Here is a 24,819-nt window from a genome sequence, read left to right as displayed (position 1 = left end):
CTCAGATTACACCTCTTTTACTATATAACAGGTCCCTGCTCTCACACTCGACACATGGAAATAACCCTTCTAGCCCCATTGAATAGAGTTGTGATAAGGTGAGTGAAAGAGAGTAGAAGATCATTTGTTTTGCTATGGAGTTGTCACGATACAAGGAGAGATGCAAACACTCAGAAGATTGTTCAACAGAGGTTCTAATCCCAGATAAGTGTTTTAAGTTGATTATGAATTTCCTTCTTACAATTACGTAACTGTCTTTTTGGTCAGATAGTTGTCAGGTAACTAATTTATGATTTTTTTGGTGGTGCAGATTCTACATGTTTCTGAGGCAGAAGTTAAAGAGATCAAAATGATGGAACATGCTCCCATAATTATTGTAACGGTAGGATTTTTTTCGATTTTGTTTTCTATTTGCGATTTGTTTAGCAGATGTTGATATAATGATATCCATTTTTGATGAATTTAACAGTTCCAAACGCAGCAAGTGTACTGTGTACGAGATAGAAATGGTGATGTAACAGATGGTGGTAAGTTAAATATTACTACACACACACCCCTACACAAGTTATATAAAATGTGTTATATTCCCCATTCACACCATTGTTCTCTACGAAAACATGTGCTACAGTAGTATCGGGTCGTTATATTGTTTATCAGAGTTTTTATATGTACGAACTCTCATGTTTTGTTAAATCGTATTGTTTCATCAGGACACAATCCACACGGTGTATATTATGCCTAGGCCATGCAACAGGTGGATCCAGAAGAACCTGGCGAAGATGCTAATTAATCATCCAATTTGGAAAGTAAGAGAGATGCAGCAATTGGAGTTCCAGCCCTCATTTAGTGCAAGCTTTCTTCATGGATGTTGTAACCTCCAATTTTAGATATGACTGTCAAACTGCTTAGCTTTTCAAATCCGTTCAACGTGGTTTCTCGAATCAAACCTGCTTTTTTGCCATCTATTCAGTAACCTACTTGTGTTTTTCTTTCATGACAAACGCGTAGACTTCCTCCAATCCCGTAGTATAAAACTGCACAAGACGAATCCACAATCCAAATTAAGCTGAACGAATCTAATAGCTTATAAAAAATAAAAAGCCATTATAACACTCTTCGTAAGAATCGCAACCCTCCAGGCATCCACTAGCCATCTCTTGCTTGAGACTGAGGCTTCCACCATGCAGCCAGAAGGACTTGGAAGAACTTCACTTCCAAACAACAAAGCAAACTCGACAAACCTAAAGGCATCACCAAATCTCGAAAAAGCCATGTCAAATCCATCACTTCTGCTGCTTTTTCATCTTCTGCTTTTGCTTTTGTTGGACTAAAACCCTACAAGTTTCTCCAACTACGTTTCAAATGAAGAGGGCGTCTCGCCCTACATTTCCTCTACAACGGCGGTAGCACTGCACATATCTACGTTGACAATCTTTTTAAAGAGCCTGTTGGGATTGAGCTGGTGGAGAGTTCTCAGCCTCAGGTGGCGAAGTGCAAGCAAGCTTGTTGCTGCTGCCGGTGCTGAAGGTGGGGCGGAGAGAGGTTGCTCTACGGTGGTTGATGATATGTGGGAGTCATTAGGATTTGCTTCCCCGATGATGTATGGCAATGATGAGAGAGCATGCAGAGTTCATACCTAAGTTCAGAAAGGAAATGGAGGTTGAGGAGAAGTTGGCACGTGAGCGTTTGTAGCATAATTTTTTTTTTTAAATTGTGGATTAAGAAAGCTACATTATGCATATTGAGTGTGATTATTCTGAAAAATAATTTGTTTCGCATGAATTTCTGTTATATTTATTGGCTTCAAGGGGAAGGGCAAAAAAAAAACACGAGTGAGAGGAAGAATAATAGGAAGCTTTAGCAACTTTTACATAATGGTTGCCAAGGGGGAGATTATCGGCTGTCCCCGAGGATATGATGTGATCAAGTGATGGAACACGGCGGGGATATATTCCATTGTTCCTATCTCTTTAAATTACGTAACATGATCACGTGATGAAACATATAAGAATAGCAGAATATATCTCTAGTTGTATGCAAGAATCTAATAATGTAAACAAATATATATTCCGATTGTATGCAATCAATTTAATAGATATAGGATGATTCATCAGAAGTGTATACAGCATTTTTGCTTGTCAACAATTTACCAAATATCATCATGAGTACCTGAATTATGTTGGAAGTTCAAATCAAATACAGTGGCCGAAAGTGGTGGAACACTTTTCAAAAATTGTTGGAACACTTTTCAGAAAGTGTGAGCTACTAGCAGAGAGGTTGTGATGTTTGTTTATTAAAGATGGTAAACACCATAATTGATTGCATGTGTGTGTATTTTTTTATTAAAAAGCATTTGAGTGGTTTGTAACTTATGCATGTATAATTAAGCCTCTTGTAAGGCTTTAAAAAAACCATCCGAATTCTCATTCCATTAGAATCCCATTTCCATTTCAGCTTCTAAGCAATTGAGTTTGAAAACTCTTATTAAATATATCAAAGTGTTTTGCTTGTTTGCCGTGCAGTTTGTCCAACACAAAAAGTTTGCTTCTTCATTTACTTTTTTTCTTTTCTTGTCCAATTGTATTGAGAGTGATAGTGAGAGGTGTGATAAAGTTAGAAAACTTATCACCCACATATTTTTGATATTGAGTTAGTAAACTTCGAATACCAACAAATTCAAGGTAATGCCATGATAAAAGATGGTTTCAAATTCGCAGCATGAGTGTGAGACAAAGGTGGTCTTGACGTAAATGAAGAATAATCTGAAGAAATTAAGACATAGACATCTTGAAAGAGAAAGCTCGAGACAGAAATGACAGCGACTGAAAAACGTCTGAATAATATTCTGTTACAAATGAATGAAACTTAAACTATAAAAGAAGGAAGAGAGGCGTATATTATAGAGACAATTAGATATAAATCCAAATGCACAATGAATGATTGGGAAATTGAGATAAAACTTTGTCAACAGACTCACAACTCCATCAGCACACAGAAGAAAGATGATTACAATCTAATACTTCTTATCTTTTAGCTTGATTCATCAACACTCGCTCACTAACAAATACGCCCACACTGAAAGATAATATTACAAAGCACAATGTTGACATCCCGACACACAAAGGACGACCACTGTCTGTTTCTTACAACTGCGGTTGCTACAGCTCCAAGACCAAGTCTGCAATGCAAAATGCAAATAGTGCCAAACTGTTAAATGTATTCATAGTAGGTTCAGTTTTCCAGACCTTGAGTACATAATGTGGTGCTTATGTGGAAAAACTTGCTACGAAATGACTAGATAGATCCGAGCGAGTTTTTCTTTCATGAAATGACAATATATTCAGAAACATTGTTTTTTGGGTTAATGTATTCTGGACGTTAATGTCATATTACAGATCATTTTTATTTTTACTTGGGTTTTTCATTTCCTTTTTTGTTTGTTCCAAGTTTATGTGTGCTCCTTTCCTCAAAAATCTTTTTCTAGAAGTACAACAGTAGGATCTAGAGACTTTGAAAGAGACTGTAAGAAAAGATAAAGAGTACTTGGAGCTAACGAAAGACTTCGCACAAAAGTAAGCCAACCCCACTTTAGTGGGATAAGGCTTGGTGGTTGTTGTTGTACAATAGTAGGATATAGGCTCAGTTCATTGTGGTTTCTCTTAAAGTTTCTTTTTTCGTAACGGCTGATGGTAGATTTTGAACTTTTTCTTAGATGTTGTGCACTTTTTGTTCTCCTGGATTTTTGGTGTTCTGTACTTGATTTGCCAGAACCTGTGGGGACTAAATCAAAATATGTCAGCAATGCATAAAAGTGATACTTACATTCTGCATCTGTTTTGATCCAGTGCTCTCCCTTTCTCCTAGAACTGCTGCCACTCTGCCTGTATTGGGGAAAGTTCATGAATTTTTTACAATTTTCAGTCCCCTCTTTTGCCATTGCCCCGTCAGGGAACCTTCCGTTGTCTCCACTCATGAGCATCATATTTTCATTACAACCACTACCTGCACTGGAATTATTCTTCTTCTCGTATTTCTCGGACTTGACCGATTCTCTAGCAGCTATAGAGCATTCAGGATGGATCCTTCTATGGAACATACGTAAGACCTGCATGTAAGACACAATAAATTTGAATGTTAAGTTTTATCTTTTTTTATTCCCCGTATAAGTGATGGCTGCACCAGGCAGTTTGGGACAAATTATTAAAAGAATGATTGTTGTCTGATGAAGACATCTAATGGAAATAATGGAAACACTACCATATATTGTTTAACTGTTCTGTGTGTGTATTTGTGTGTGTGTGTGTGTGTGTGTGTGATGAAGAGCCATCAGATGCACTGTTCTCAGAAGATCTAGCTGTAGGAACCCAACCTTATGGGGTTTCTTCTTGGTTGAAAGCGAATCAGATGCCTCACCAAGTTTCTTCTTGATGGAAACAGGATCAGTTGCATCACCACCTGTAGAAGGGGAAGATCTCTTTGAAGAAGCATGGAATTTTTTAATCATATTCTTCATGAACCCCATTGCAGATTTATGCTTATATTTGACTTCTATCTCCTCAGTCTCACTTTTCTCCTTATAATCAGTTGTGATTTTGGTCCTGTCAAACAGCTCTTGCAGTGATGCCCTTTCTTTCTTTGCCTCCATTGTTGTTTCTGGTAATTCAGTTGAGGACCCAAAGAGATATCCTTTGAGCGGATATGCTGCAGTCCAGTATTCTTCATCTTCGGATTCCTCCATTTGCATGCCACTGAGTGTAATAGAGCTAGCATTACTGTCCCTTGCTGATGATGCATGGACCCCTTCTTCCTTTGTCTCAGCCTCAAGAAACTTCTCTAGCTCATAGCTGATGAGCTTCAAGTCGTTCTCTGTTACCTCTGCTTTTTGCTGAGTTAAGTTCTCTAAAGTCGTCGCAAAAGTTGGTGTTTCAGGCTCATTGATACTTGATTCTGAACCAAGAGTTCCAATGGTGAGAAAACCATGAAACAGCTCTGAGATGGTAGCAGATGTTTCTCCTTCTCTCTTGGCTTCAGATTCAGCTAAAGATTTTTCTTGGTCTCTTGCAGGTGGCTGCAAGGATGTAGATCCGTATCTGGAGCCAAAGCTTGACTTCATATAGGCATCTTGGTCATCAAGTGATGGCTGAGCTGAAAAAGCAAACACAAGGGTTCCCTGAAGTTAGTTACACAAAGAATTAGGTCCGAAAATAACAAAGGAAGAAAGGGTTGATCTGTGCGTATAAGCACGTCATCTCAGTGGCGGCACTGCTCGCCAAATAAACTGTCAGCTGATGGCTGAATGACTTCATTAGTTAGTATAAGTTGGTCCGTGGTCGAGAGACCACTTGGTTTCCAACTTTTTCTTGAGATTCCGAGATTTTTTCGGACAAGCAGAATTCAAATATCGGTTATTCATGTCAATTATGTAGAATCGATGAACTCTTAGTTCTTAACTGTAGCATAATGTAGCAAAGGCGATTGTTATGCTAATTTTGTAACCTGATTATGTGTGAATTCTTAGTACATTACTTAGCATTACTTACTAAGATCCTTGCGAGGCTCAATGCTACCGTGCCGAAATTTGTAGTGCACCCATTGTAATAACTGCATCAATGTAAGTAATGCGAAGATAAAGTAAAAAAGATTGAAAACATCTCTCGTTCTAAATTTGGGTCGAGTGTACACGTACCTTCATTTTTGTGTTTCTTTGAGGTCTTGATGTTACATTAGTTTGCATGCAAGATTGGCTTTAAACAGAGATGTTAGGAAGAGGGGCAGAACAACTTCTTTTCGTTAGGAATTCCAAGCGAGGTGGAAGTCACTAATTGCTAGAAGAATCTGACGATGGTTGACCGTTGAGTAGAGAGAAACATTTAGAAAGATACAAGACTGTAGTTGGCTATTCTTGTCAAGGCCAAATCATGTAAACAAATTGAAGGGTGGTTCGAGTATGCATTAGTATATTCTTGTCAACGTGTAATAATGTTTCACATAAATCTCCATAAAGGTCATAACAATTGTGGTTTGGAGTATCGCAACGATGCACCCGAGGGGAAAAGGGGTATAGGCAATTCTGCTTGTTTCCTTCTGTATACGGTACTAACAACAATACTAATACCAGTAATCTAAACCTTTCGAGCGGTTATAATTTTGACGTCATTAGCTATTGATCGAGGTTTGGTTTCAACCGGTTGTCTTGTTCATCGTGTCTAAGTATCTTATGGATGGAGGAGGCAGCAGGTCAAGGTTGCTGGCCCAGAAATATTAGCATGCCCCGCACACATCTCTGGAAGTTAAGTATTTAGGGAAAGGGTAAAGCTGCTGTAGGCTTAGAGACAAAGCCATTAGCCCTTCGTGCTTACATCCTCGATTAGACCTCTTACCGTCTTACAAGTGGGCTCGGTAGTTACGCATGGCAGATAAAGCATAGAAGAGAGATTTTTTAGTGTGTCTGGAACACGGATACATACGTCATATGCCATTTTATAAGTGGATGAACACTTGAAAAAAAGATCTCCCATCACTTGTACAATGACATGAGGCGTACCGCCTTGTGTTCCAGATGCACGGAAAAATCTCTCATCGAGGAGAAATGAAGATTCCTTTACAGAAAGTACATTCATAGTTTATGCATGTAAACCGAGTCTAAGAATTCGCTTCAAAGCATTGAATATAACTGCTTTAGCAGAAAGTATATTGATAGTTGCAGAATTTGTTATGCAAATGCAAGAGATGCATCGTGTTAGTCCGGTGGGTTTATATACCGGACATTCTATTGTTATGTCGTCGATATTGTGTTAAAAAAACAAACGTTCTGCACATGGAAGTAACCCGTAATATGAATAGCATCTTCGTTTTGTTTTCCTTTTTTGTACGAAATGATTTTGGGACAAGACTGGTGAATAATGACTCACCCTCTATAATTGAGACAAGCTTGCGCAAATCTGTCAAAATACCAACCATTAGTTTTAGGGTATCCTTATTTTTAGCTACTTTTGGAGGACTAAAGACAGAGACAATCACAGCCCATTTCACCTTCCATACACCACAACAAACACTTCCAATCCAGTAGTTTTGGAAAAGTATTGGATTGGACAGTTTCTGTTTTTTGGTCTGATTCATATTCTTTGTTGTTTTTGCATGGTATGGAGTTACTGCATGATCATACCCATCACTGTTGTTATTGTTGAAACTCAGTTCGTTCTTATTTGCATGAACTTGTTCATGATCATAATGTGATAAGACCCCAACTTAAGAGAGCAGTTGAGCGGATGAGGATCCTCTCCGTGTGGAATCCTAGGAATCCTCACATTATGGCCGTTCATCGTACATCGTGCGATCAGTTTTCGTTAAATATCATTTGTGTTTAATTTTAAATAAATAAATTCAAAATGATTTCTGATTGCATGATGTATGATGAACGGTTAGGATGTGAGGATCTCTTGTATTCTCACAACTTGGATCCGGATGGGATCCAAATCCCAATTTAGCCATCTTAATTTTTTAATTAGTGGATAAAACCAATTTGGTTTCTAGGCATTGGATTATCATCATGGATGGTTGCATTTCTCTATAGTGTTAAGACTTGTATTTTCTTTTTGGGAGTTGTTACTGAGTTTCGAAAAAGTCATCTTGCACTTCTTGAATGCATCTTCATTTGTGTTTTCATAATAGAAGAATCAAAAACTACATTTTTTTTCTATTGGGTTACAAAAGATTACTTTCTCTGAGTGCTAATAACACATCTTAACATTTTTCCAATTCGTAGAATGGGGGTTAACACGAACTAACAATACTTGAGTAGTGTAAGATCGAGCGGACCAAAATAGAGGGCCTTATGATTTTATGCGAGCTTTCCTACTTATGACGTGGTCGGATCCACCTACGTAAATTTTCTTCTGAAATCATATCAAGACTACCATAGAAAAGATATTTGAAATCGTTGACATATTAGGACTACTTTCACACCAAGTGATTCTATGTATGAGGCTAGGTATGATTAAATTACAATGTTATTCTATATTTTGTGATAGGTGTCTTACAAATGAGGGATGACTTATCTATACTCGAATGCCTCATGACATCCTGAACTAATGACATAATATCACGTGCTTTAACTTTCTCACGTTTCATTGTATCATTAGTTTGGAATACCACGTCGAAATCGCCTCAAGAAAAATTATCATAATTTAACCTAGCAAAAGACATTCAGCTTAACGTAATCAAACACCCTACTGAAGTTTTTCACCCGACGCAAAAAACAAAATGATAAAATAGCATTCGCAATGTACAATATCCATGAAACAGCTCAGGGGTGATGACAAAATACAGGGAGCATGATGGGGCGATACACGCGGCATATTTTAATTGGACCAACAAAAATTTACCCGCGTCCGGATTGGTTGGATAAACTGAGATTCAACAAACTTTCAAAACGGCGCCGGTAGCTTGTCCAGCTACGTCTCTGCAACTGCACGCCTCCCCACACGCCATCCCTCGAAATCCATTGACCTCGATTGAATAAAAAAAATTCCCTATTCATATCCCAGCAATCCACACCGTCTGATCACCATCTCAGAGTCATGGGGACCGAATCATCAACAGCGTCCGTGGAGATATCAGAGCCGTTGCTTCACGATTCCGACGACAAAATCAAGGCCGTCGACTCCGACTCCGACGACCAAATCCCCGAATGGAAGGACCAGATCACCATCAGAGGGCTGGTCGTCAGCGCCGTGCTCGGAAGCCTCTTCTGCATCATCACCCACAAGCTCAATCTGACCGTCGGGATTATCCCCTCGTTGAACGTCGCCGCCGGGCTGCTCGGATTCTTCTTCGTCAAGTCATGGACTGGATTATTGGGAAATTTAGGGTTTTCAGTTGCCCCCTTTACCAGGCAGGAGAACACCGTCATCCAGACCTGCGTCGTTGCCTGCTATGGCCTCGCTTTTAGCGGTAAATCTAATTGCTTCTGTTCTGTTCTTCACTAATTAGTATTTATCACATTACTAACTGATAAGCTAGTTCTTAGCTCTCGCTCTCCCCCTTTTGTTAGTTAATTTTGATGTTAATCATGGAAAATTGGTGTTTCTTTTATCGTGTGTAGTCATATAATTTGTCAATGTGAAATGAATTTTCAGGCGGGTTTGGTTCGTATTTGATTGCCATGGATGAGAGAACGTATAACCTAATTGGTTCTGATTACCCGGGTAATCGGGCTGAAGATGTTATTAATCCGAGCTTGTGGTGGATGAGTGGTTTCATGTTTGTTGTCAGCTTCCTCGGCATTTTTTGCCTTGTTCCGCTTCGCAAGGTGACTACTTTTTCTCTGGATATGAATGTCTTATGGGTGCTACCTATGTTTTTGACTTTGAGCTAATACTGATGTTAACTTTCTAACTGAATACTGCATTGGTTCTGGCGTTTCCATCGAAAGAATCATCTTTTTAAGTTGATCTTGGCATCTTGATTCATTCGGTTATGTGATAATTGTTAGACCCTTTGATAGAAGCAGTTGTTCCTTGATGTGTGTTCGTTGGCTAGGACTTTTTTATGACAGAAGTTAACGTGCCCGTTGGCTACCTATTATGGTATTTTTTGTATACTTGTCTTTTGTTAATGTATCCTATCTCATCTTTATTAATCTGATATCAGGTTATGGTCCTGGATTACAAACTAACATATCCCAGTGGGACAGCCACGGCAATGTTGATAAATAGCTTCCACACTAAGAGTGGTGCAGAGCTTGCCGGGTAAAGTCTCTGTATCAAACTACTTTGTCGCTTTGTGTCTGTTTTTATAAAAACAGATGCATTAAATGAATCTTTTAAATTAACACCGTCATAATCTTACTTTGCAGGAAGCAAGTTCATGCTCTAGGGAAGTATTTAAGTATAAGTCTAATTTGGAGCTGCTTCAAGTGGTTCTTTAGTGGTGTTGGAGATTCATGTGGATTTGACAACTTTCCTAGCTTTGGATTGACACTATTTAAGAACACGTAAGGCTATTGGTTCTTTGGTTTTCCAACCCCTCCCTTTCGACATTCTTTCACCCCTTGTGTATAAGTTGAGAAAGTGGCACACGCTACTTGGTGGAGCTAGTGGGGGTCCTTTCTTCTTCTTCTTTTTTTTCATACCAATTTTGGGATGAAATATCAAAATCAGAATAGAATTGGTGTTTTGCATTCCCTAGTTATGAATGGTGAATTCCACAAAAGCAAATAAAAAGGCTTTCTAAGGAAGTGGCATTCGTTTTAGTAAGATTTACAATATTTGTACAGCAGTGAAGTTGCTGATGTTTTACATAACTGGCTTCATGCAGGTTTTATTTTGACTTCAGTCCAACATATGTTGGATGTGGTCTTATATGCCCTCACATAGTCAACTGCTCGGTTCTTTTGGGGGCTATCTTATCATGGGGTTTTCTTTGGCCGTTAATATCCCAATATTCTGGGGTCTGGTATCCAGCTGACCTTGGTAGCAATGATTTCAAAGGTCTTTACGGATATAAGGTATTGTGCTTCGATTTCCATTTCAGGCACACTACCTTGATTCTTAGGCTAATTGCATGGGTGTAGTACTGTAGTTTAACTATTTCTAGTATGGATTCTATTGCATTTCTTATGACAAAAACCTAAAGGTAGAGTAAGGGAGCATAGACTGTTGACTACACACTCATTCATAGTTATTATTTTTGGTCATCTAATTTGCTCAAAAAGCTATATACGGAGCTAGAAACTTCTTCTAGTGGGGGCAACCCGAAAAACAACTAAGAAAACCTTTTTATAGTATGGCTTATACCCAATAGGGATGATTTCAAATGATGATGTATCACAATTCCAATGTTACAAAAATTTTAGTATAGTAGTGGAAAGTGGCAAAGTGATGAGAAAAATATTAATACATGATAGGCGGGAGAGGAGTTTTTCGGTTTGAATGACAGAACAAGAGCACTTTTGCTCATATAATATTTGATATGGAGTATAAGTAGTATGAAGGTATGTTGGATATTAGATACATATATTTTCTTCAAAGATAATGCATGTATATTAAATAACTATGGTTTGCAACTTAACAAACAAATTACTTGAGTGGGGACATCTGCCCCCAGTGAGCCTTCGTTGGCTCCGTCCATGTTTTCTTACCCATTATGTTGTTTGCAGGTCTTCATAGCTATTGCCCTCATCCTAGGGGATGGTATCTACAATTTGATCAAGATTATAGCCGTTACTCTTAAGGAAATATCCAATAAGAGTAACAAAAAGAGCAACCTTCCTGTTGTCAAAGAGGTCATAGGTCAGTATTTACATGGTCTCTGATATTCATTGAAAATGTTGTCACTGTTCGTTCAATGCCAATGTTGTCACTCTTCACATTAGACAGTTTGAACCCATATAGGCTGGCATGTGTTCACAGCACTGATGTTTGAACTGTATGTTCCTGTAGTAGTGCTTGTATATTAGTAATCTTGTTTGAGTTGTGACATAATAGCATAACTGGCTGAATTCTTACTATCAATTTTGGCTGTAACAAAATCTAATGTATTTACCACAAGCAATGTATCGTGCTATAAATAGAAACTAAAATTGAGTTTTCTATTGTATTTAAATGTATTAGGTATTTTCAAGAAAGACTCAAATTTTATACCTTTTGTAGGGTTCCTTGAACCAAATTGATTTTTCGTGGCAGCCTTTATTGGCTAAAACATGTGATTGGTGTGATATTGCCTCATGTTAGCAGATAACCTGTCAAAGAAAAGAAGAGGGGATAACATCTTACACTTGGCATAGTATAAACAGATTAAAGTTTGCATGCATCTTAATTATGAGGTAACCTATTCTATGCTGAAGACTAATAGGTTTTTGATTTGTGCTAAGCAGGTGATGAGAGTTCAGAAGTAACACTGGAGCAAAAAAAGAGGGATGCAATATTTCTTAAGGACAGGATACCAACTTGGGTTGCCGGTGCTGGATATCTGGGCCTAGTTGTAATATCCACAGCAACAATGCCAATCATCTTTCCGCCTCTGAAATGGTATTTGGTTCTATGCTCATACATCCTTGCTCCTGCCCTTGCCTTCTGCAACTCCTATGGCACTGGCCTCACAGACTGGAGTTTAGCTTCAACTTATGGGAAAATTGGTCTTTTCATCATTGCTTCATTAGTTGGAAGTGACGGCGGGGTTATAGCTGGGTTAGCAGCCTGTGGGGTGATGATGTCGATTGTCTCTACTGCAGCTGATCTCATGCAAGACTTCAAGACAGGTTACCTCACTATGTCTTCGGCCAAGTCTATGTTTATAAGCCAGTTGGTGGGAACAGCCATGGGTTGTGTGATTGCTCCGTTAACATTTTGGTTGTTTTGGAGTGCATTTGATATCGGGTCACCTGATGGTCCATACAAGGCACCCTATGCTGTTATATTCAGGGAAATGGCAATCCTAGGTATCGAGGGCTTCTCTGAGCTCCCCAAGCATTGCTTGGCTATGTGCGTTGGTTTTTTCGTGGCAGCTGTGGCTATAAACCTGCTGAGGGATGTGACTCCTACGAAAATATCACAGTTCATTCCAATTCCCATGGCAATGGCAGTCCCATTCTACATCGGAGCATACTTCGCCATTGACATGTTTGTTGGGACGGTGATATTGTTCGTATGGGAGCGAGTGAACAGGAAGGATGCAGAGGATTATGCAGGGGCAGTCGCTTCGGGTTTAATATGTGGTGATGGGATTTGGACAATCCCGTCGGCGATCCTCTCTATTTTCAAGGTCAATCCACCCATCTGCATGTACTTTGGGCCTTCGAGCAGATGAGTTGAGCCACATGCTGTGTTGTAACACTGTTGGTTGCAAGTTCAAAATTTGAGCTGCTGGGAGGTTTGGTTAGACTTTGTAAATCACTACTTATGATTCAGTTGGGGTTGTCCTTCCATGTACATTAAACAAACGGTTGCATACTCCGAATTCGCAGTCTCGTCTTGCCTTTCCCCTTTCATTTCCCTTTTCTCAAAGAAATGTGGCGAGAAGCACTATTGTCCACAAGTGCTTTTTCTGTAGTCGTTTTTATTACAAACGCATTGAAGGTTTTTTTTTAAATTCAAGTGCTTCTAGCGCTTTTCTTCTAATAAGTGGTTTTATTAGAAATCCGTCGAAATTTTAATCACGGACCCAGTCGATCATAAGCAACGTAAATGTCTTTTTAGAGATAATCACGTTAAAATTCCTGAGTGTTTAGTGGAAAAGTAGTTGGAGGTGCAGATTAAGATATGTGTGAAAAGGAAATCTAGATATGTAGCTAAATCAAGAGGCTAGGTACCAAAACTTGAATTTTGAAAGCGAATATTTTTGCTCACCACTCTTAAGTAATGGTTACGTGCTTTGCTCATTATGTAGTGGATAGACACGAATCTTAAAATTTAAACATATTCAGTGATCATAAATAGGACGGTGAGTATTACCACCGCTTAAAGGCTGTGAGCAAATGCACACATCTCAGAAATGGGGCACATGGCATAGATGGTGACCTTTCTAGCCTCTACTTGGCACTTGCATTTCCACTGGATTCCTTTTTTCAATATCCCCAATTTTGATGGATTGATGCATCTAAACCACCCATCAATTGGGTAATGGGTTATATCTATCCATCCAAAATTATTGCCATCAATTCGTCAAGTAACATCATCGACCAATACCAAAAAGTGCAAAGTCATCACCTGTTTTTCTATATATATATATATGTATATGTACATATATATTTGTCAAATTTAGAGGTTAAATAACCATATAACCTTATGAAATTTACTTTATACATTTCTATGAGATTTAGTTTTTATTATTTATTTATTTTAAGAAATTTCTTCAGAACTTTGGCATGTTACAGAAATTGAAAAAAATCTGAGTGTCGATAGAGAAAATTACACAACTTAGAAGTCCAAAACAAATTAACAAATAAAAAGCAAAAGAAGGGGATAATGGTGAGGTCCATGTCTCTCTCTCTCTGTCTCTCTCTCTTTATCTTATCAAAAGGAGTCATTCAGTTAGAGATTCTGGCTATTTATTAATTGGAGCTCAGCAATTGGAGGTTGTGGCGCTCTTGTTTGATGTGCACCATGCAACTTCTGCTGCTTTTCCCATTTCTCATCATTGTTCTTCCTAAACCATGTATCATCTTTATAAAATATAAATTATGCTACTGTAACTATCTTATCTATGTAGATGGGAAATAAGTCTTCATTGACATATATAAGCAGCGGTAGATTCAAGATTTGATTTTTAAGGGATCCCAATATTAACGGTCCAAAATTTTAAAATAAAATTTTAGTTTTATTTACTGATACATTTCGTTGAACACTTGAAGTGTTTGTTATCGTCAGCCGAATCAAGTTGCTATGCTGAAGCAATATGATAAGTCGAGAATTTGCCGAGCGTTGTCGACGCAACCTGCGAGAAACATTTCGTCAAACACTTGGTGGGTACCAAATGACCTGTACTAAATATTCAGATGATTCTCAAAATACCTTCGCATGTATATTTTTTGGACTTCAAGTGGTCCTGGAACCAGCTCGGTCTCAATGTGCATCCGCCACTATACACAATTAGGATGATTCTATATGCATGTAAGCTAATAACCTATAACGCGTTCTAAGTAGTTTGATTATCTTGAAGTTTATACATTGTTGATGTGTCCTCTTGAATTATAAATGGTGAATTATGTTTCTGTTCAATATAATTTTTTTTACAGGTTGCCTTCTACTTCGATTCCTTGCTATATAAATCACCTATATTATTATTATTATATATACAAGTCATTCTCTTTTCACAGAGCAATTAATCTTATATATGAACTGAAAGCAAAGTTGTTTTCGGATTGAAGATTTGAATTCATAGGATATGTAAAACGGGGGTTTGATATTTCAACAGCTAACTTTAGAGGAGGGGCCTCCTTTGTCTCCACGATGGGATGCACATACGACTACCAATTCAATCACCACCACACACATCGCCGTTCCCGCCATTATTATCATCACACAAATCAATAGGTCTTCTCCCACACCACACCGTATCAAGCACAAACCTCACGAATATATATATATATAGCTTTGAATATTTTCATATACACAAAGAAAAAAAAGAAGAAGGAAAAAACCATGCTCTTTAACGGCCTTAATTAAAGTTGCTTAGCAATTGATTATGTTCATCATATTAAAAATTAAATTTAAATATAGATCCCACTACGGTGACCGAAAGCTGCATGCATGCATGCATGCTTGCATAAGTTCAATTCGTTCATATATTCATGCAGAGAAACTGAGGAAGTCAATGAGTTAGCGGTAGAATTGGTGACTTCGATTCTTGCAAGGGAAGAAAAATCGATCGGTGGTCTTTGTCAAGTTAATTGTATATATGCTGAGTTCCTAACTTAATAGTAAAAAGGAAAACACAATAATCATATCAACTTGCAAGCTTTTGAACTTTGAAAACTAAAGCAACTTTGGACCAACTAAACCGACTGATTAAACCATTCTTGTGGTTGTCGTCGACTGGTTTATACATCACGAAAGTGATATTGTTGGCTCCTTTAAGTTTTTTGAAAAAGAATGAACACGTAACCCTTCAAATTTCCATTAGGGTTTCATCATTTGTTTTTTCTTCTAAGGTTCTAGCTAGCTAGCTTGAGAATATGTACGTCCTAGATTATATATAATCCACAATATTGAAGGGGGTCGATATATATATCAAAGAAGGAGATTCCATTTTGCACTCAAATTTGTTTGTAAGTTAATTTGTAACCTATTTATGCATGATATAATTCACGACCTTTTATTTCCGTTTGTCTGCTTCGACCATTCTCATCACATCGTGCGACGTGTGATAGTATTGATGGTTGTTTTACAAAAGCTACCATGGTAAAATTAAAAAGCACTTCTTTTGGTAATATAATAATGGTAAAGCAAATTGTGATCAAGTAAGCACAACTTAGTAGTCAGAAAAGCATAATTAACTCAGTAGTCAATTCTTTATCCTAAAGAAAAAGGAAAGTCTGAAATTTGGTTCAAATATATAACTAGGGCACAGTTAGGTAGTGGCTAATTTATCCTCGTTTCATCCCATAATAGCCCACAAAGTCAAAAAAACATTTCTAATTTATTTGGTCAAGCAGTTTGTTGAACAATTGGCAAACTCTTATCATTGTGTGCTTAACATACATTTTCGCTCTTTAATGCTCTTTTAATTGTGTCTTTAGGTACATATTGTTGTAGTCAATCATACAAAGAGCAAGGAGAGCTAGCAAAATCCCAAGCTTTCGCAAGCAGTGAACGATGCCACACCATCGGATTGGAAGAAGACTGCCCCACAAAAGCATGCAGGTTAGATAAACAAAAATTGAATGATAATACTAGGAAGATCAAATTTTAAACCAAATAATATGTCACCAATAGGAAATAAGCACGTCAGTAGACATTTAATCAATAGTCCAATCATCTACAACTACATTATTTAGTTTGTAAATTTGATTTAAATTTTTGATATCCCTAACATTACCCAAAATTAAATTAAAGAAGCGAGGTAATGTGCATTGACCGTAATGTATATCATCATTGATTCTTCAACCTTTACCATCCACACTGTAATATTGTATAATGATAGTTAGGGATAATTTGGTAAATTTCATTTCGTAGAAATTAAATAATAATGTGGGTTGATAAATTTAAAAAAAATGTGGGTATTAACAAGTAGCTTAAGTTGAACTTTTATGCTTTAAAAAGTGAACTTGTGTGATTATTATTATTATTTTTTTTTTGTTCTTTTTTTTTTCTTTCAAAGTAATGGAAGAAAACATAACGTGTGTGCTTGTTGTGATTATAGTATATTTAACTTAATTAAACCCTTAAATTATGAACGGTAGAGAACACACACACACATGCACTTATCTCATCAAAAATAATAATTCCCTTGTCGGGATTATTCATATCTTATGATATCTAATTAATTATGTGGTGGACATTAACACACAGAAAATCGCTTTCAAAGTACAATTAAAAATGGATTTAATTGTTTAAGAAATTGAGATTAGGCATCTTTGTCATACGAGAAATTTAAGGGACTATTTTGTCACCTTGCTGAGTTGTTATTGGCATCCAGTGCTCACACCAATTATCATTGACAAGTGTGAATCTCTATCTCATGCAGAACAATCTCTTCTACTTCTACCATCATTCCCATGGAGACCAGAACAATCCTGAGAGATAATTACCACATTGCCATTATCCTTGAACACTAGGGAATATTATTTCTTTTATGTAAAAGTTAATTTCAAGGTTCAAGAGAAGGGTAAAAATGTGCATGAACTTTGGGATGAAGGGAAGTGACATAAGCACATAATTTTTCTCTTTTTTTTGCATATAATTCCTTTTTGTTAGAGCATCTTTAATGGTATAGGCAATTGAGTAGTCAGACCGATTTTGATGAGTCACATAGGCAAAAACTAGCTCCAATTGTATAGGCCTTGAGTTTGCAAATGTTGCCTATGTTAGAATTCCTAAGAACAAGCCCTTTAAATATAATTACCCCACTATAACTAACACTGAGGCCTTTTGTATTAAAAATCCCACACCTGACGGATTGAGCAGGTGGCCAAATAGGGACAGTATCGGTGTTGTTGGAGTGGGCCCATAGCCCGTCTACCTGAAATTTAAGATGGTATCAAAGCCAGGGGACGGGTCCGTACATCCAGGTGAACATGTGGGTCCCCTTTGGCCCCGCGCAAATGGGTGAGCCCCGACTTGGCTCCACGTAGGCCAAGAGATGCCACGTGCATTGGCCCAGCGCAAACGGGTGAGCCTCGGTTTGGCTCCATGTGGTTGCCGATGTGTGGAACTCCACGTGTGACCCATAAAATAAGGTCTCACGTAAGGGGGAGTGTTAGAATTTCTCTGTCCCACATCGGCCACAAAACTTGAGAACAAGCCCTTTAAATAGAATTACCTCACTCTAACTAACAACGAGGCCTTTGTATTAAAAACCTCACACCTGACGGATTGAGCAGGTGGCTAAGTATGGACAGTATCAGTGTTGTTGAAGTGGGCCCATGGCCCGTCTACCTGAAATTTAAGAGCCTACCCTCCCAAAGTAGGCAATGTTGCCTACAACACCGTAAAGTAGGCAAATGAGACCGCACATATCTTTATATGGTAAAAAATTCTATGTGGAGGAAGAGCACAAAACCAAAAGGTAAATGTAGATGTTACAAATGAAAGAAAATAATAAAATACAATTTTGCTCATTTGATTTGTCTAATCTATTAGAATGAGATTTTTTTATAAGGCAATTGAATAGACAACATGTCACGTCAGCCCTTAATATAATTTTATCTACTTTGGTTGTCCATGCCATTGGATTTGGGTAAGGAAAGAAGAGTAATTTCTAATTGTAAACTTCGAATATAGCAAGCATGCTCCCATGAGAAGTAAGATTTTGTATATGGCCCATGAACTGTTGGAAATTAGAGTAAAAGGCCCCACCCCATACGGGCCCACTAAGTTAGTATCATCTTTATTTTTATTTTTTTTGGGTCAAAGAAGTGTAATTAGAGTATTGTGACGTTTTTAATAAATAATATAAAATTATGTTAATTTGTTTCATTGAACCAGAATATTAGAATAAAATGTAAGGGTGTGTTTGTTTCCCTTCACTGGCCCTCACTGGATTGGACTAGACTAACAGTTGGTCCAGTCCCGTGTTTGATAGCAACCAGGACTACGTTTAATGGAATTAACCGGGACTCGCGTCGACTAAAACCTTCGCTAGAAGGTCTTGGCGAAGAACCCCCAGAATGAGCGGACTGCTAGTCCCGCCCTCTCCCTTCTCTTTCGCACCTTTCGCCCTTTCGCCCTTTCATCTTCTTCCTCGTCGCACCATCGCCCTTTCATCTTCTTCCTCGTCGCACCATCGCCCTCTCTTCTTCTGCTCCTTTGTCAGTTTCCAACCGCGTACTCTGCGTTCGCCACCAAAGGCCTCCTCGAGTGGGTGGATAAGCACTGCGTTCGCATCCAAAGGCCCCCCGCACCGACCGATTCTCCAACCCCAACAGCCTATTAATTAGGTTTGTGTTAATGGGGTTTGATGAATTTATGTTAATTTGGGTTAAATTTTGTTAATTTGGATAAATCTCGTTAATGGGTTTGATAAATTTATGTTAGTTTGGATAAATCTTATTGGATATTAAAATTCAATTATTGTTCTTTTTTTTTGTCTGCAGATTCTTGAAGCAGCAGAGAAAAAAATGGGAGTTTCAATTGTTTTGGAATCATTGGTTTTGGCATTGGAAGTCTGAAGGGATTCTTGGTGGGTTTCCATGTTTTCGTCAATTCAAAGCATGAGGAAGTGAATGTAAATTTTTATTATCTGAAGCTTTTGATTTCTAGGTTTTTGAGATGGTGCAAGAATCTTTCAGTGGAAATTATTATCCCTGTGTTTTTTGTTGTTATTCATGGTGTTTGCTCAATTGATTGGGTATTTTGTGTTTAGAGATTTTGGATTAAGCAAATTGGTTGAACTTGTCAGTCTTGCATGTATTTGATTGCATTTAGTATCACCTGCATCTCATGAATCACTGAATTTTGCAGGGACATTGTTCTATAGCTCTATGAGAGGTACAATTGCTCGTGTATGATTTCTTAGAATTGATTTAAATTCCAATGATGTAGTTAGATGTACGTAGTTGAAGGGCATTGAAGAATATGTGAAGGAACTCAAGTTTAAGCACAAGTAGTCGCAACTTGTAAATGTATTGATAGCTGATGGTGAAAAATATTTGTAGACTTTCATGTAAAGCAAAATCCTTTCCCCATTTTGTTTATGAGATGAATAATATTTTCAATAAAGCATCTTTTATATCTTAAAAAAAAAAAATTAGATAAGAAAGTGGAAGTTTTCATAATTAAATATAAAAAAATAAAAAATAAAAATTTAGTCATAGCTAGTCCGGCACTGCACCAAACACTTCACAATTCTAGTACTGCTTAGTCCAGGCCAAGCCAATCTAGCTTAGTCCCTGAAGCTAGTCCAGTCTAAGACAGTCCGGTGCAACAAACGCACCCTAAACTTATTCTATGTAATTTACTTGACTTATTCTTTAGAGTAATTGTTTGTTTAATACCTTAAAATTTCTTAGTTTTCAATATTTTATACATCAAGTTTTTTTTCATCTCAGTTGATATCTAACGTGGTAATTTTGAGACACTTTCATACATTATTAATTTTTTTTTATAAAAACAACCGTTAATCTATGACGTGACGTCTACATGGACAATGACTAAGTGCCACGTTTCCATCTAAGTCCACATGGACACTAAAAAAATTAAAAAAAAAACCCTCTGTAGTCTGTAACAACCAACAACAACAACGTAATATGTACAGACTCCATATCACCAAGCGTTGGTGTTGCTGAATGCTGCTGGGCCACTCATACAATCTTGTTCTTTCCCTGTGTGTCTTTTTAAAATTCATATATCAATTTTTATATAATATATCAAAGATGGGTCTAGAGCTAGAAGAGTGGGTTAGAAGCAAACCCCACCACCAGCCATTCATGAGTTGCCAGGTGTCGAAATCTCAAGCGTCCAGCTGGCAGTTGAGTCCCTTACAAGAGATGGCATCATAAATATTGGTTTGCTATTGCAATTATAGCATATGCAGGAGAAATCAATAATGAATAAGGGGAATCGAATCAATGATCAACCCATGGACCATGGTCCCTATGACTCCATGGAATGTGGGAAATATAAGGGAATGGGCTTTTGATTTATCTGCTCCAAGATCTTAAGGTGCGTTTGTTGTGCCGGACTATTTCAGACAGAACTAACTTCAGGGACTAAACTGAATTGGTTTGGCTTGGACTAAGCAGGATAAAAATATTGAATTATTTAGCGCAGTGCCGGACTATGTCGTAGACTAAAATATTTTTTTAGCTCAAAAACATTCATTTCAATTTTCTTTTATTTTATTATTTCACTCTTCATCTGTTGCACCCCTCACTCAACAAAATGCAATACAAACAACCACCCACTCGATCAATTGTTCAAAATTGATGGTTTGAGAAAGTAGTAATCTGATGCATGCCTTGTGTAAATCTATACAACGCTTCTTTAATCAGAAAGCAAGTTTCTTACCTAATGCTAAAAACTCTGTATCAATTTATAGAAAAATATAAAAAGATGGTTGGAAAAGGATCCTCGCCATATCATTTTCCTAGGGATCCTGTAATTGTGTTTGTTCATCGTACATCGTATGGTCAATTTTCATTAGGTATTATTTATATTTGAATTTTAAATTTTAAATAATTTATTACCACACAATCTACGATAAATGGATACAACTACATGGATCCTTCTCCTTTGATTTACATTCACAACAATTATATCACTGCTCCTGTCTCTTCTTTGACCTCTCTAACTGTAGCTTTACAAATATCCTCACCGTGTCCTTGGATAAATTTTTTAATCCACGATGATACAACAGGTGCTAAAAGAGACCAAAAATTCAAAAATAAACAAAAAAACCCAGAAATCGGTCAAAAGCTCCAGTGACAAAAAATCAATCAAGACCCAGTATAATTTCACGAATTTTCATAACAAAATCGAAGAAAGTGAAGAGAAAATGAAATTAATCACTTCGGGCAACAAACATGGGACTAGCTAATTCTTAATCCAGTCCAGTGCAATGAAACTTAAGGAAGGCAAACAAACGCACATTTAGAGTATAATGATTTATGATATATATTATTAGAACGATACAATGTGCGTTTAATGATTTAAGAGAATTTAATGGGTTAATTCAAATTTAAGTGATAGTGTAATATGATACATTGATGTTTGGTAGAAAGACTCGTCTATTTTATCAATATACATAAAGCCAAGGGCCCAATGAATTGTATTTTTTGGTGTCACAAGCTTCACACAAAATAATTAGACAAAAATGCCCATCAAATAAAAAACTTCAAAAGCAACTCAAAATAATGCATCAAATATAGTAGAGGTCTTTTCGTCATTTTAATAGTGTTTTTTTTAATAATTAATTTCTTTTGTACAATTTTTTTTAATTAGTACCTCACAGTAGACTAATAATAATGTTATTTAATCAATTTTTCATTAAATATTACTTTCTCTATCTTTAAACACGTTCAAAACATCTTAAGAGCCGTATAATGTCGGTTATAAAAAAGGTTTTTCGCACGCGGATAATAATGTGATTAAATTAGCTGTCAAATGATTTTTTTTTTTTTTTGAACAAACGATATTATTAAGGGGATGGGGTGGGCGTAACCTCACAATAGGGTAACAATAATGTGATTCAGTCAATTGTTCATTATATATTATTTTCTCTATTCTTAATATAAATTCAATAGACACCAATTTTAATATGTGAATTCAGCTGCTTTAATTGGTTTATGAGATGTTCCTTCTAGCTTGATTTAAGATTATTCATTTACTTAAAATATTTGACTTTTATTTTATCAATTTACGCATATAAATATAAGGTTTTAAAACGTATAAGTCGTACGTAGCATATTGTAATTCAAAAAATGTCTTAGGCACCAACTTTTTGTAAATTAGGAGGAGAATTCAAATTTTGAATACAGATAGTAGAACACGTTGTTCTTAAATACTTTGCTAAACTCATATTTGCTTAGAAGGAATCTTGTCTGACTAATCATATCTTGTCGTAAGTTGAACTCGTTTATATAAATGTGTAACTAATTTGAAGTACCGACACACCGATATTTGGAGACCGGAGGGTGAAAACACGAAGTTGGCAGTCGAAACTTGAAGTTGTGTTCATATCTGCGTAGTCAAAATCCGCTACAGTGTCAAAAGTGGCAAGAGAAAAAGTTAAGAAAGGAAGGACAGGTTGCAGAGAGAGAGAGAGAGAGAGAGAGAGTAAAAAACAACCAAAGGCAGGCTGCCGGGAGGAGAGAGTAGAATTTGACAATGGGATACGTTCGGATTTTAATATTTTGATGGTTTTGTCATCTCCTTCTTTACCAAAACAGTGAAAACTAATGAAAGTGTAGGACTTTTCAGGTCACCTTCTTCAATCAAAGAGGACCCATTTTTCTCTTTTTTTCATTTTATTTTTTGAATCCCCTGTTCATGGATCCCAAGGGCTCAAAGCAGACACAAGACATACCCAGCTTCTTGAGCCTTCCCCCACAATCACAACCACAACCTGAGCAGCAGCAGCAACCACAACAACAACCTCAACCCAACAACAACATGAGCGACAACAAACCTGCTGAAATCAAAGACTTCCAGATTGTAATCGCCGACAAAGATGAGTCGGGAAAGAAGCAGTTGGCGCCCAAGAGAAGCTCCAACAAAGACAGACACACTAAAGTCGAAGGCAGGGGAAGGAGGATACGGATGCCGGCCCTCTGCGCCGCCAGAATCTTTCAATTGACCAGAGAGTTGGGTCACAAATCCGATGGGGAAACAATCCAGTGGCTCCTCCAGCAGGCCGAGCCGTCGATTGTTGCCACCACCGGGACCGGGACGATTCCGGCGTCGGCTTTGGCGGCGGCAGGGGGCTCTGTTTCGCAACAGGGGACTTCTTTATCAGCTGGATTGCACCAAAAGATCGATGAATTGGGGGGGTCCAGTGGGGGTAGGACCAGTTGGGCAATGGTGGGCGGGAATTTGGGGAGACCCCATGTGGCAGGGGTGGGCGGGCTATGGCCCCCTGTCAGTAGCTTTGGGTTCCAGTCATCATCTGGTCCTCCATCGGCCACCACAAATCTGGGCACTGAGAGTTCAAATTACCTGCAAAAAATTGGGTTTCCTGGCTTTGACTTGCCTGTCTCTAACATGGGTCCGATGAGTTTTACTTCAATTTTGGGTGGGGGCAATCAGCAGCAGCAGCAGCAGCTTCCTGGGTTGGAACTTGGGTTGTCACAGGATGGACATATTGGGGTTCTGAACTCTCAGGCTTTGAGCCAGATTTACCAGCAGATGGGGCATGCTAGAGTGCACCAGCAGCCGCCGCAGCACCACCACCAGCAACACCACCACCAGCAGCAGCAACCGCCTTCCAAGGACGATTCTCAAGGATCCGGACAGTAGTGGTCGCATTAGATTTTGTGAAATTTGGATGGGAGAATGCAAAAAGCAGTAGCATTTTGTTGGGAGACTGAGTTTGTTGTTTTTGGTAATGGTATTTGTATTGTATAATTGGAAAAAAAGTGAAGAAAAAGATACTTGAGGGAGTTCAATAGGGACTGGATTTTGTTTTGCCCCTTGTTTTTCTCTCCACTGCATGACTCAAGTCTCCATATTTACAGGTGCTTTTGCTTAAATCTGCTTAATTTTTCAGCATTCTGTTAGCTTTAGCCTATAGGGGAATTTGATTGTTAAAAAGTGCTTTTGCAGGTGGGATAATTGTTGACAGTCAAATTGCTTTGGGTTTGGGCTCAACTGCTGCTGCTTTGAATTCAGAGGTGTGTTGATTGTAGTGTAAGGCATCCTTTTAATTGGTTTTGTTCTCCACTTGGTGTGGATCAAGTGGTGCTCAGTTTGTTTGTGAAAAATTTAAACATAGAGTTCTATAGTCATACTTAATCTCCAATTTTCTTCTTAGATTTCTTAATTATATTATATCTTCATTGTGCTTTTTCACGCCACTTCCGAAGAACGCCTCTTTGGACCAATCTCGCTTCGTCTTCATAAACCATTTGTGTTTTCCCCCCATGAATTCCTCACTTGCAACCCAATATTATTTTTCTTTGTTATAACTACAGGGTTTAGGCTGTTAGATATGCGTTTTGTAGGTTCT

At 37.8% G+C, this 24,819-nt stretch overlaps 3 protein-coding genes, 2 long non-coding RNA genes and 1 pseudogene across 5 annotated transcripts; 4 read left to right on the top strand and 2 right to left on the bottom strand.

Annotated features, from left to right (window-relative positions):
• Positions 1-134: 134 nt before the first annotated feature.
• LOC126582494 (uncharacterized) lies at positions 135-1,778 on the top strand (annotated as a pseudogene).
• A 1,380-nt stretch (positions 1,779-3,158) lies between these two features.
• LOC126582013 (protein LAZY 1) lies at positions 3,159-5,607 on the bottom strand. The gene is made up of 4 exons (XM_050245975.1): positions 5,541-5,607; positions 4,370-5,145; positions 3,823-4,105; positions 3,159-3,178 (listed from the first exon to the last, which is right to left on the bottom strand). Exons 1-4 carry the CDS (start codon positions 5,605-5,607, stop codon positions 3,159-3,161), a joined length of 1,146 nt encoding a protein of 381 aa, XP_050101932.1.
• A 2,802-nt stretch (positions 5,608-8,409) lies between these two features.
• Positions 8,410-13,121, top strand: LOC126582012 (probable metal-nicotianamine transporter YSL6). The gene is made up of 7 exons (XM_050245974.1): positions 8,410-8,952; positions 9,138-9,310; positions 9,652-9,749; positions 9,857-9,994; positions 10,318-10,507; positions 11,159-11,291; positions 11,876-13,121. The coding sequence occupies exons 1-7, from the start codon at positions 8,580-8,582 to the stop codon at positions 12,805-12,807; spliced, it is 2,037 nt and encodes a 678-aa protein (XP_050101931.1). The 5' UTR covers positions 8,410-8,579; the 3' UTR covers positions 12,808-13,121.
• Positions 10,879-11,866, bottom strand: LOC126582021 (uncharacterized). The gene is made up of 2 exons (XR_007609238.1): positions 11,643-11,866; positions 10,879-11,435 (listed from the first exon to the last, which is right to left on the bottom strand). It is a non-coding gene; the product is annotated as an uncharacterized LOC126582021 (long non-coding RNA).
• A 5,545-nt stretch (positions 13,122-18,666) lies between the features above and the next one.
• On the top strand, positions 18,667-19,520 carry LOC126582020 (uncharacterized). Its single transcript, XR_007609237.1, has 2 exons — positions 18,667-19,096; positions 19,253-19,520. It is a non-coding gene; the product is annotated as an uncharacterized LOC126582020 (long non-coding RNA).
• A 3,281-nt stretch (positions 19,521-22,801) lies between these two features.
• LOC126583127 (transcription factor TCP20-like) lies at positions 22,802-24,612 on the top strand. Its single transcript, XM_050247424.1, has 2 exons — positions 22,802-24,328; positions 24,417-24,612. Exon 1 carries the CDS (start codon positions 23,145-23,147, stop codon positions 24,108-24,110), a length of 966 nt encoding a protein of 321 aa, XP_050103381.1. The 5' UTR covers positions 22,802-23,144; the 3' UTR covers positions 24,111-24,328; positions 24,417-24,612.
• Positions 24,613-24,819: the final 207 nt, after the last annotated feature.

This window comes from Malus sylvestris, chromosome 9 (genome assembly GCF_916048215.2).
Source record: "Malus sylvestris chromosome 9, drMalSylv7.2, whole genome shotgun sequence".
NCBI lineage: Eukaryota > Viridiplantae > Streptophyta > Magnoliopsida > Rosales > Rosaceae > Malus > Malus sylvestris.
The sequence above is the reverse complement of the archived record's forward strand: the minus strand, read 5'-3'. Positions and strand labels throughout refer to the sequence as shown.

Coding starts and splice junctions, on each gene's coding strand:
- LOC126582012 (XM_050245974.1), top strand. CDS start 8,580: ATGGGGACCGAATCATCAACAGCGTCCGTGGAGATATCAGAGCCGTTG. Junction 9,311..9,651: donor GCCTTGTTCCGCTTCGCAAG/GTGACTACTTTT, acceptor ATCTGATATCAG/GTTATGGTCCTGGATTACAA. Junction 10,508..11,158: donor AAGGTCTTTACGGATATAAG/GTATTGTGCTTC, acceptor TGTTGTTTGCAG/GTCTTCATAGCTATTGCCCT.
- LOC126582013 (XM_050245975.1), bottom strand. CDS start 5,607: ATGCAGTTATTACAATGGGTGCACTACAAATTTCGGCACGGTAGCATT. Junction 5,146..5,540: donor TGAGCCTCGCAAGGATCTTA/GTAAGTAATGCT, acceptor TTGCTTTTTCAG/CTCAGCCATCACTTGATGAC. Junction 3,179..3,822: donor GATCAAAACAGATGCAGAAT/GTAAGTATCACT, acceptor TTTGCATTGCAG/ACTTGGTCTTGGAGCTGTAG.
- LOC126583127 (XM_050247424.1), top strand. CDS start 23,145: ATGGATCCCAAGGGCTCAAAGCAGACACAAGACATACCCAGCTTCTTG.